This window comes from Callionymus lyra, chromosome 2 (genome assembly GCF_982586985.1).
Source record: "Callionymus lyra chromosome 2, fCalLyr1.hap1.1, whole genome shotgun sequence".
Taxonomy (NCBI): Eukaryota; Metazoa; Chordata; class Actinopteri; order Syngnathiformes; family Callionymidae; genus Callionymus; species Callionymus lyra.
In genome coordinates, this window is record NC_141819.1 from 9,456,108 (window position 1) to 9,469,291 (window position 13,184).

At 33.1% G+C, this 13,184-nt stretch overlaps 1 protein-coding gene across 2 annotated transcripts in view; it reads left to right on the top strand.

Annotated features, from left to right (window-relative positions):
- The window catches only part of LOC148085269 (uncharacterized), a 74,506-nt gene extending 61,737 nt beyond the window's left edge, over window positions 1–12,769 (top strand). Inside the window, exons 17-21 of one of the 2 annotated variants that reach the window (XM_087783440.1) lie at window positions 2,907–3,080; window positions 5,464–5,637; window positions 8,176–8,349; window positions 10,886–11,059; window positions 11,122–12,769. In XM_087783440.1, the coding sequence (XP_087639566.1) occupies window positions 2,907–3,080; window positions 5,464–5,637; window positions 8,176–8,349; window positions 10,886–11,059; window positions 11,122–11,404 (979 nt within the window). In that variant the 3' untranslated portion in view covers window positions 11,405–12,769. The remainder of the gene's footprint in view (window positions 1–2,906; window positions 3,081–5,463; window positions 5,638–8,175; window positions 8,350–10,885; window positions 11,060–11,121) is intronic. The other variant, XM_087783441.1, reaches the window with a different exon arrangement.
- The last annotated feature ends 415 nt before the right edge of the window (window positions 12,770–13,184 follow it).

Genomic DNA, 13,184 nt, shown 5'->3' on the forward strand with positions numbered 1-13,184 from the left:
AATCATTTTGAATCTAACAAAAGTCAGAGGTGGAAACACGAGTCAAAGTCTGTCATCACTTTGTTCTTCAGTGAAGCAGCTCATAGATACATTTGTATGTTTGTGTAGCAGGTAAAGATGTTACGTAGTTTATAAAAATATCATCTTAATAAATCATTGTAATGATGAACAAACAAGCGTCAACTTTAAATGAAAATGAATAATAATCAAAAGAACATATTTCAAAGTTGAATGTGGTCAGAAAAACAGCAGATCTTTGTTCACTTGATAAGTATTTTGTACACGTCTGTATAAATGTCACTTCCTGTTGGAGCAGTTGAATCTATTTTCAGCTCATGAACTAAATATTGAAAAACATTTGGTTTGTTTATTATGCAAGTAGATCAGTGTCATCAGAGAATTGAAGGATTGAATTTAACATTTCATTTTATTGAAATGTTGTACATTTTTAACCATAGATTTATTTTGCAAATAATTGAATTCAATAATTTGAATATTAAAAGGTTGATTTGGTTTTCATTGAATAATGGACTCATTTTTTATACATAGATTTTAATATTCTAATTTATAATAATTAAAAAATAAATAATATTGATTCAATTATTTCACAGGCTGATCAGTTGTCGACTGTCAGAGAGAAGTTGTTCACTTCTGTCCTCAGTCCTCAGCTCTCCGATCTCTAGTCTGACTGAACTGGACCTGAGTAGAAACAAACTGCAGGATCCAGGAGTGGAGCTGCTGTCTGCTGGACTGAAGAGTCCACACTGTCACCTGAAGACTCTCAGGTCAGAACATCATCTTTTCTACATCATCAAAGCTGAAATGTAAAGTCAGAGGTGGAAACACGAGTCAAAGTCTGTCATCACTTTGTTCTTCAGTGAAGCAGCTCATAGATACATTTGTATGTTTGTGTAGCAGGTAAAGATGTTACGCAGTTTATAAAAAATATAATTTAAATAAATCATTGTAATGATAAACAAACAAGCGTCAACTTAAAAAAAAAAAAAATAGTAATAATCAAAGGAACATATTTCAAAGTTGAATGTGGTCAGAATGTGGGACTATCACAGCATTAACAACTGCTTCTGTCTCAATGTTTTCTTGGCTTGTTCCCTGAATGAACTTTTGTGTTTGTTCATCTTCAACTGAAGGACATGAAACACACAAACTTTGCTGAGTTCATCATTCTGCAGCTGTTGACCAATGAAATACTTGAAGACAGAAAGTCAACCACTGACTTATTCTGTAACATTTGCTATTGGTTCATCCTTCTTGGTCAGGGCCCTCTCATCCCTGATGCATTCAATTGATGTGAGACAGAGGATCAGTGATGAAAACATAGATTCTGAAAGACTCAGAGAAACACAACACAAATACATGTAAACATGTTTAAAGACTAAGAAGAGTTTTGATTCATGTTTTATGATCAGTAAAAAGGATGTCAGGTCAGCCTGGAATTTAACCCTCAACCTGTTGCCCACTGGTTCAGAAGACATTAGTAGAAACATGTGGCCTCATTAATTATACTGCGTATACACAAATGAATGTGTATAAAACATTTATTTATAGAAAATAAACTTGAAGTTAGCATGTGTGACCTTCACAGCAGCTCTGAGCCTGATTTCTACACAATCTTCATCTTAAATTCAAGTTTCTTGAATGAAACAAAACGACGAAGGTTACATTAATAAAAATGCAGCTTTATTTAACTTTACTGTTTCATACAAAAAATGAACTTTTGTACTTTTCTCAGGAAATGTGTTCTATAAAAATAAACAATAAAAACAAAGGTGTTCGTTTTCACAGCCCTCTTTGTCCGACTGCATGTATTTAACTTAAAATATTCATGTCAGGTATTACTTTAAGCTTCTTTTAAAGCTAAACATGTTGATAAATGTACATTTAAGCCAATAAGTTTTGTTTGTCATGTCTTTTACTGAGACTTCAATTCATTCAGCAACAGTCCAAACCAACAGAGTCAAAACAACCATCAACAGTGATTTAAAACATTTAAAAAAAACAGCAGATCTTTGTTAACCTAATAAATATTTTGTACACGTCAGTATAAATGTCACTTCCTGTTGGAGCAGTTGAATCCATTTTCAGCTCATGAACTGAATATTAAAAAACATTTGCTTTGTTTCTTATGCAACAGAAACCACAGATTGATCTTGAGATGTAGTGAAAGACTTTTTAAACTCCAGACCTTAAAATAAAGTTGACATATTGTCAGGAAAATATCTAAATAGATGTTTTGATGTTGTCACATGATCGTCTATGTATCACATGATTGGCTGAAAGTAAGATCAAGTAGCTCGGTACTCTTTAGGTTTTGTCTGGTGACTCTGTTATACCAGGATTTATATTGGATTTTAAACACTTTGACATTTTCATAATAAATTTAAAAGGATATTTGTTAATTACAATATTAAACTATATTTGTGAAAAAACTTTTACTCATTTAAAATATTATTATTATTATTCAATAAAAAAAAAATTCAACCTATAATATACAAGTCATTTAATTGTTTAATATTCCAATATTCAAAACTAATTAAACATTTGAAAGGTTGAAACCATTCAATATTGTGATGACACTGATATACTTCCATAGTTTCTCTTCATCTGGTCCATCAACATCAAATCAACCATAACATGAACACATTCAATCAAACACTTGTTGATGTTCAAAAGTCCAGCATGAATCAATGACGTGTCAATAGTTGGTATCAAAGGTTTGAAAGAAACTTTGACTGAACTATATTAGAGAGGAAGCAGACAACAAACCACAACTGAAGATCTTATCAATGTAAATAGTTGAGTTTGTCTTTAAATAAACTCTTTCAATTCTTGTCAAATAGAAAATTTAAAAAGTCACTTGTTGATGAAACTCGTCTCTTTCACAGGCTGATCAGTTGTGAACTGTCAGAGGGAAGTTGTTCACTTCTGTCCTCAGTCCTCAGCTCTCCGTCCTCTAGTCTGACTCTACTGGACCTGAGTGACAACAACCTGTATGATCCAGGAGTGGAGCTGCTGTCTGCTGGACTGAAGAGTCCACACTGTCACCTGGAGACTCTCAGGTCAGAACATCATCTTTTCTACATCATCAAAGCTCAAATGTAAAGTCAGAGGTGGAAACACGAGTCAAAGGCTGTCATCACTTTGTTCTTCAGTGAAGCAGCTCATAGATACATTTGTATGTTTGTGTAGCAGGTAAAGATGTTACGTAGTTTATAAAAATATCATCTTAATAAATCATTGTAATGATGAACAAACAAGCGTCAACTTTAAATGAAAATGAATAATAATCAAAAGAACATATTTCAAAGTTGAATGTGGTCAGAATGTGGGACTATCACAGCACTAACAACTGCTTCTGTCTCAATGTTTTCTTGGCTTGTTCCCTGAATGAACTTTTGTGTTTGTTCATCTTCAACTGAAGGACATGAAACACACACACTTTGCTGAGTTCATCATTCTGCAGCTGTTGACCAATGAAATACTTGAAGACAGAAAGTCAACCACTGACACGCTTTTATTCTGTAACATTTGCTATTGGTTCATCCTTCTTGGTCAGGGCCCTCTCATCCCTGATGCATTCAATTGATGTGAGACAGAGGATCAGTGATGAAAACATAAATTCTGAAAGACTCGGAGAAACACAAATACATGTAAACATGTTTAAAGACTAAGAAGAGTTTTGATTCATGTTTTATGATCAGGAAAAAGGATGTCAGGTCAGCCTGGAATTGAACCCTCAACCTGTTGCCCACTGGTTCAGAAGACATTAGTAGAAACATGTGGCCTCATTAATTATACTGCGTATACACAAATGAATGTGTACAAAACATTTATTTATAGAAAATAAACTTGAAGTTAGCATGTGTGACCTTCACAGCAGCTCTGAGCCTGATTTCTACACAATCTTCATCTTAAATTCAAGTTTCTTGAATGAAACAAAACGACGAAGGTTACATTAATAAAAATCCAGCTTTATTTAACTTTACTGTTTCATATTAAAAAAAATCAACTCTTGTTGTTTTCTCAGGAAATGTGTTCTATAAAAATAAATAATAAAAACAAAGGGGTTCGTCTTCATAGTCCTCTTTGTCTGACTGCATGTATTTTATTTAAAATATTCATGTCAGGTATTACTTTAAGCTTCTTTTAAATCTAAATATGTTGATAAATGTACATTGAAGCCAATAAGTTTTGTTTGTCATGTCTTTCACTGAGACTTCAATTCATTCAGCAACAGTCCAAACCAACAGAGTCAAAACAACCATCAACGGTGACTTAAAACATAAACAAAAAAACAGCAGATCTTTGTTAACTTAATAAGTATTTTGTACACGTCAGTATAAATGTCACTTCCTGTTAGAGCAGTTGAATCTATTTTCAGCTCATGAACTGAATATTGAAAAACATTTGGTTTGTTTATTATGCAAGTAGATCAGTGTCATCAGAGAATTGAAGGATTTAATTTAAATTTTCATTTTATTGAAATGTTGTAATTTTTTAATCATGGATTTATTTTGTGAATAATTTAATTCAATCATCTGAATATTAAAAGGTTGATTTGGTTTTCATTTAATAATGGACTCATTTTTTATACATAGATTTTAATATTCTAATTCATAATAATTAAAAAATAAATAATATTGATTAAATTATTTTTGTTACACAGACTGATACGTCTATTACAGGCAGAAACCACAGATTGATCTTGAGATGTAGTGAAAGACTTTTTAAACTCCACACCTTAAAACAAAGTTGACACATTGTCAGGAAAATATCTAAATAGATGTTTTGATGTCGTCACATGATCGTCTATGTGTCACATGATTGGCTGAAAGTACGATCAAGTAGCTCCGTACTCTTTTGGTTTTGTCTGGTGACTCTGTTATACCAGCATTTATATTGGATTTTAAACACTTTGATATTTTTAGAATGAATTTAAAAAGATACTTTTTAATTACAATAATAAACTATATTTGTGAAAAAACTTTTACTCATTTAAAATATTATTATTATTATTCAATGAAAATAAATTCAACCTTTAATATACAAGTCATTTAATTATTTAATATTCAATTATTCAAAAAAACTGATTCAACATTTGAAAGGTTGAAACCATTCAATATTGTGATGACACTGATATACTTCCATAGTTTCTCTTCATCTGGTCCATCAACATCAAATCAACCATAACATGAACACATTCAATCAAACACTTGTTGATGTTCAAAAGTCCAGCATGAATCAATGACGTGTCAATAGTTGGTATCAAAGGTTTGAAAGAAACTTTGACTGAACTATATTAGAGAGGAAGCAGACAACAAACCACAACTGAAGATCTTATCAATGGAAATAGTTGAGTTTGTCTTTAAATAAACTCTTTAAATTCTTGTCAAATAGAAAATTGAAAAAGTCACTTGTTGATGAAACTCGTTTCTTTTACAGCCTGAGCAGATGTGAACTGTCAGAGAGAAGTTGTTCACTTCTGTCCTCAGTCCTCAGCTCTCTGTCCTCTAGTCTGACTGAACTGGACCTGAGTATCAACAAGCTGCAGGATCCAGGAGTGGAGCTGCTGTCTGCTGGACTGAAGAGTCCACACTGTCACCTGGAGACTCTCAGGTCAGAACATCATCTTTTCTACATCATCAAAGCTCAAATGTAAAGTCAGAGGTGGAAACACGAGTCAAAGTCTGTCATCACTTTGTTCTTCAGTGAAGCAGCTCATAGATACATTTGTATGTTTGTGTAGCAGGTAAAGATGTTACGTAGTTTATAAAAATATCATCTTAATAAATCATTGTAATGATAAACAAACAAGCGTCAACTTTAAATGAAAATGAATAATAATCAAAAGAACATATTTCAAAGTTGAATGTGGTCAGAATGTGGGACTATCACAGCACTAACAACTGCTTCTGTCTCAATGTTTTCTTGGCTTGTTCCCTGAATGAACTTTTGTGTTTGTTCATCTTCAACTGAAGGACATGAAACACACACACTTTGCTGAGTTCATCATTCTGCAGCTGTTGACCAATGAAATACTTGAAGACAGAAAGTCAACCACTGACACGCTTTTATTCTGTAACATTTGCTATTGGTTCATCCTTCTTGGTCAGGGCCCTCTCATCCCTGATGCATTCAATTGATGTGAGACAGAGGATCAGTGATGAAAACATAGATTCTGAAAGACTCAGAGAAACACAACACAAATACATGTAAACATGTTTAAAGACTAAGAAGAGTTTTGATTCATGTTTTATGATCAGGAAAAAGGATGACAGGTCAGTCTGGAATTGAACCCTCAACCTGTTGCCCACTGGTTCAGAAGACATTAGTAGAAACATGTAGCCTCATTAATTATACTGCGTATACACAAATGAACGTGTAAAAACATTTATTTAAAGAAAATAAACTTGAAGTTAGCATGTATGACCTTCACAGCAGCTCTGAGCCTGATTTCTACACAATCTTCATCTTAAATTCAAGTTTCTTGAATGAAACAAAACGACGAAGGTTACATTAAAAAAAATGCAGCTTTATTTAACTTTACTGTTTCATACAAAAAATGAACTCTTGTCCTTTTCTCAGGAAATGTGTTCTATAAAAATAAATAATAAAAACAAATTCGTCTTCATAGCCCTCTTTGTCTGACTGCATGTATTTAATTTAAAATATTCATGTCAGGTATTACTTTAAGCTTCTTTTAAATCTAAATATGTTGAAAAATGTACATTGAAGCCAATAAGTTTGGTTTTTCATGTATTTTACTGAGACTTCAATTCATTCAGCAACAGTCCAAACCAACAGAGTCAAAACAACCATCAACGGTGACTTAAAACAGAAACAGAAAAACAGCAGATCTTTGTTCACTTGATAAGTATTTTGTACACGTCAGTATAATTAAATTATGAATACATTTGTCTTGTGACAGAGAAAAGACTCAGAGTGGTGACTTTGACTAACTGAACCACATTAACAAGTCATTTCAAAGTCAATTGTGTTCAATAAATTACTGTTTTTACTTGAATTTACTGTTGCAACTGTGTGAATAAAATCATTATGAAGATAAATAATACAATTATAAATGACTCAGTTTCACTGACACATATAAAAAGTATGGTTTTGTAAAAGCATCAGTTAACAGTCAAATCATATATTGATGATCATTTTAAAGACGTGGTTAAAGTCATCATGTGTGGTGGATGTAAAGAGATCAATGAAAGTTGATGTCATTTGCTGTAAGATTAACTTCAAATGTGAAGAAGATATTTCTGTTTGATTATTGATTCTTTCAGGTCGTAGATCCAGAAATGAACATTTTATTTTGTAACATTTAGGAAATCCATGTGTGGTGAGTTGTTTGTTTTTGTACAGTGTAGGCTGCCCTCATCGTGTACTGACACTATTGTTAACTCGTCATCTTCATCAGCCGCTGGTTACGACTTCTTCACCCTCATTTAGAGGATTAGCGCCCCCACAAACAGGACAGGAGAGATGAAGTATTGACGTGACAACCAAGTGTGTTGTAAGAAAATATCAATATCAAATAATTTTTTTAACCATAGAATTATGTTCTGAATCATTTATTTTAATAATTTGAATATATATTATAAATTGGATTTTAAACACTTTCACGTTTTAAAATTAAATTAAAAAGGCTACTTGTTAAAAATATTGAATCTCGAGTTTTTTAATTTATTATTCCATACCAGCATTTATAATAGATTTTGAACACTTTGACATTTTCATAATGAATTTAAAAGGATACTTGTTAATTACAATAATAAACTGTATTTGTGAAAAAAGTTGTACTCATTTAAAAACATAATTATTATTATTCAATAAAAATAAATTTCACCTTCAATATACACATTATTTAATTATTTAATATTAAATTATTCAAAAAATGAATTCAACATTTGAAAGGTTGACACCATTCAATATTGTGATGACACTGATATACTTCCATAGTTTCTCTTCATCTGGTCCATCAACATCAAATCAACCATAACATGAACACATTCAATCAAAAACAAACCACAACTGAAGATCTTATCAATGTAAATAGTTGAGTTTGTCTTTAAATAAACTCTTTCAATTCTTGTCAAAGAGAAAATTGAAAAAGTCACTTGTTGATGAAACTCGTCTCTTTCACAGGCTGAGCTACTGTCGACTGTCAGAGAGAAGTTGTTCACTTCTGTCCTCAGTCCTCAGCTCTCCGTCCTCTAGTCTGACTCTACTGGACCTGAGTGACAACAAGCTGCAGGATCCAGGAGTGGAGCTGCTGTCTGCTGAACTGAAGAGTCCACACTGTCACCTGGAGACTCTCAGGTCAGAACATCATCTTTTCTACATCATCAAAGCTCAAATGTAAAGTCAGAGGTGGAAACACGAGTCAAAGTCTGTCATCACTTTGTTCTTCAGTGAAGCAGCTCATAGATACATTTGTATGTTTGTGTAGCAGGTAAAGATGTTACGTAGTTTATAAAAATATCATCTTAATAAATCATAGTAATGATACAAACAAGCGTCAGCTTTAAATGAAAATGAATAATAATCAAAAGAACATATTTCAAAGTTGAATGTGGTCAGAATGTGGGACTATCACAGCACTAACAACTGCTTCTGTCTCAATGTTTTCTTGGCTTGTTCCCTGAATGAACTTTTGTGTTTGTTCATCTTCAACTGAAGGACAGGAAACACACACACTTTGCTGAGTTCATCATTCTGCAGCTGTTGACCAATGAAATACTTGAAGACAGAAAGTCAACCACTGACACGCTTTTATTCTGTAACATTTGCTATTGGTTCATCCTTCTTGGTCAGGGCCCTCTCATCCCTGATGCATTCAATTGATGTGAGACAGAGGATCAGTGATGAAAACATAGATTCTGAAGGACTCAGAGAAACACAACACAAATACATGTAAACATGTTTAAAGACTAAGAAGAGTTTTGATTCATGTTTTATGATCAGGAAAAAGGATGTCAGGTCAGTCTGGAATTGAACCCTCAACCTGTTGCCCACTGGTTCAGAAGACATTAGTAGAAACATGTGGCCTCATTAATTATACTGCGTATACACAAATGAACGTGTAAAAACATTTATTTAAAGAAAATAAACTTGAAGTTAGCATGTATGACCTTCACAGCAGCTCTGAGCCTGATTTCTACACAATCTTCATCTTAAATTCAAGTTTCTTGAATGAAACAAAACGACGAAGGTTACATTAAAAAAAATGCAGCTTTATTTAACTTTACTGTTTCATACAAAAAATGAACTCTTGTCCTTTTCTCAGGAAATGTGTTCTATAAAAATAAATAATAAAAACAAATTCGTCTTCATAGCCCTCTTTGTCTGACTGCATGTATTTAATTTAAAATATTCATGTCAGGTATTACTTAAAGCTTATTTTAAATCTAAATATGTTGAAAAATGTACATTGAAGCCAATAACTTTGGTTTGTCATGTATTTTACTGAGACTTCAATTCATTCAGCAACAGTCCAAACCAACAGAGTCAAAACAACCATCAACGGTGACTTAAAACAGAAACAGAAAAACAGCAGATCTTTGTTCACTTGATAAGTATTTTGTACACGTCAGTATAATTAAATTATGAATACATTTGTCTTGTGACAGAGAAAAGACTCAGAGTGGTGACTTTGACTAACTGAACCACATTAACAAGTCATTTCAAAGTCAATTGTGTTCAATAAATTACTGTTTTTACTTGAATTTACTGTTGCAACTGTGTGAATAAAATCATTATGAAGATAAATAATACAATTATAAATGACTCAGTTTCACTGACACATATAAAAAGTATGGTTTTGTAAAAGCATCAGTTAACAGTCAAATCATATATTGAAGATCATTTTAAAGACGTGGTTAAAGTCATCATGTGTGGTGGATGTAAAGAGATCAATGAAAGTTGATGTCATTTGCTGTAAGATTAACTTCAAATGTGAAGAAGATATTTCTGTTTGATTATTGATTCTTTCAGGTCGTAGATCCAGAAATGAACCTTTTATTTTGTAACATTTAGGAAATTCATGTGTGGTGAGTTGTTTGTTTTTGTACAGTGTAGGCTGCCCTCATCGTGTACTGACACTATTGTTAACTCGTCATCTTCATCAGCCGCTGGTTACGACTTCTTCACCCTCATTTAGAGGATTAGCGCCCCCACAAACAGGACAGGAGAGATGAAGTATTGACGTGACAACCAAGTGTGTTGTAAGAAAATATCAATATCAAATAATTTTTTTAACCATAGAATTATGTTCTGAATCATTTATTTTAATAATTTGAATATATATTATAAATTGGATTTTAAACACTTTCACGTTTTAAAATTAAATTAAAAAGGCTACTTGTTAAAAATATTGAATCTCGAGTTTTTTAATTTATTATTCCATACCAGCATTTATAATAGATTTTGAACACTTTGACATTTTCATAATGAATTTAAAAGGATACTTGTTAATTACAATAATAAACTGTATTTGTGAAAAAAGTTGTACTCATTTAAAAACATAATTATTATTATTCAATAAAAATAAATTTCACCTTCAATATACACATTATTTAATTATTTAATATTAAATTATTCAAAAAATGAATTCAACATTTGAAAGGTTGACACCATTCAATATTGTGATGACACTGATATACTTCCATAGTTTCTCTTCATCTGGTCCATCAACATCAAATCAACCATAACATGAACACATTCAATCAAAAACAAACCACAACTGAAGATCTTATCAATGTAAATAGTTGAGTTTGTCTTTAAATAAACTCTTTCAATTCTTGTCAAAGAGAAAATTGAAAAAGTCACTTGTTGATGAAACTCGTCTCTTTCACAGGCTGAGCTACTGTCGACTGTCAGAGAGAAGTTGTTCACTTCTGTCCTCAGTCCTCAGCTCTCCGTCCTCTAGTCTGACTCTACTGGACCTGAGTAACAACAAGCTGCAGGATCCAGGAGTGGAGCTGCTGTCTGCTGAACTGAAGAGTCCACACTGTCACCTGGAGACTCTCAGGTCAGAACATCATCTCCTCTTGGTTCTGATAAGTTTCTAAAAGTGTTTCTCCTTCATTACAGTTTGTCAATGTGTCAGATCTCAGAGAGAGGTTGTTCTTCTCTGGCCTCAGCTCTGACATTGAACCCATCCCACCTGAGAGAACTGGACCTGAGCGGGAATCATCCAGGAGGACCAGGACTGGAGCTGCTGTCTGCTGGACTGAAGAGTCCAGACTGGAGACTGCAACATCAAAGCTCATCTGCTGACACAGCAGTTGAAGGTCTTTGTGGATATGGACTTGATGAAGAAGATTCCAGAACAAACGTGCAGATGTTAAAGACTCACAGTTACAGTATCAAGTGAAGCTCTGATTCCAAATCTTCAAGACCTTCAGCCCAAAACTCTTCAGGAGCTTCAACATCAACATTGTTTCAGTTTGACTGTCAGTGGAGAACAAAGAAATATTTCTGTCAAATATTTGAAATCAGACGTGAGTTTGATCATCAACTCACAATGTTGAGTCACTTTAAACATCATTTCACACATGAATCACTTCATATTGAATCATGTGTTCACTTGAACATCTTCATCACAACTAGACTAGACTCATGTTAGCTACATGCTAGTTTAGCTGCTGACTTCATCTTCAAATCTGACATCCAAGATTATTCTGGGATGTTTCAGTCACATGGTTCTTCTCTCAAGTTCTCAGAAGAATGTTGACAGAACATTGACTCGTCTCCGTTTGGATCAGTATATGATCGTCAAGACAACGTCTGTTCTTCCACCATCATCACCTCATGTCTCTTCTTCTCTCAGTCTTCACTCTCACTGGACTCACACACAGCAGCGCCTCCTACTGTCCAACAACAACAGGAACTTGATGGAGGATCAGGATTATCTGGATCATCCTGCCAGATTTGAAATGCTGCGACTGAGGAGTGACTACCACAGTGACTCTCAGAAGAAACAGAGGGAAATAACTTGAAGGGAATTACAGATCAAGCAAGAAGATGAATGTTAAGATGTTCCTTCCAGACTGTTTGATCAACTTCAAATGACTTCAATACATGATTTATATTTTTACAGCTCGACTTATTCTTGAAACATCCTGACCTTAAGAGGAAAAATCTCTTTAAAGATACAACTAATGATTCATATGTTTTCTACTGATGTTGTTATATATTTGTAATGGTTGTTTTCTGAAGTCTGCTCCATGACAACAGTTTCCACATTGAACTGATCCTGATGCAAAGAAAGTTGTGGATTCCTGCAGTAAAGTCTTGAAATCACTTTTTAAGATCCTGAGTTTAAAAGTAAAGCATGGAAACACGTCATTTAAATGTTAAAGTTCATTGTAAAACTACGATGTTTTTAGTAGTATTGGTTTATAAAAGAGCCACAAGAATGTTGTTTTACTTGTCTTGTCCACTAGAGGGTAGTCACGCTTTTGCTATGAAGCAGTGAATCAAAGAGAAACTTTTCAGACCAAAGAAGGAAAATCTCTTAACAAAACTAATAAACATCATGTATTTAAACAAAGTAATAGTACTTTTCTAACCTGAACTCTAGAATTCAAGGATGATATAATTCCATATCAGCAGCTGAAGAAAGACTAAACAATTAGTTAAATTGAACATTTTAATAAAGTATTCTGTTCACTCGCTCTCTTCACTTTGATGTTCCCTGATCTTGTTTTCAAATAAATCCACTGGTTTGGTCACTTTATTTTTGTTCATCTTCTGTCCGAAAGCATTCACACACACCTACACATGCACGCACACACTCTCTATATGTCATCCCAGCAGTGGCCACTTGATGGCGCTAGTGTAGCTATTTCATTGTAAGTAAGTCACTTTTATTTGTATAGCGCTTTTCCAGACCAGGGTCACAAAGCGCTTAAACAATCAAAACAATATTCAATAAAATATATATTTTAAAGATCAAAATAAAACTGATAACACCTACTTTTAGTAACGTGATAATAATAATTATTCTGAATAACACCCCATTAAATGATTATTAATTAATTAATAGCAAATAAAGAAGTAAATGACTTTGATAACTAGTTTCTCTCTATAGTCTACTTATTAGTTGACAAGAGAAGTAATGTATAAGAAAGTAATATTTATAAAACAGCATC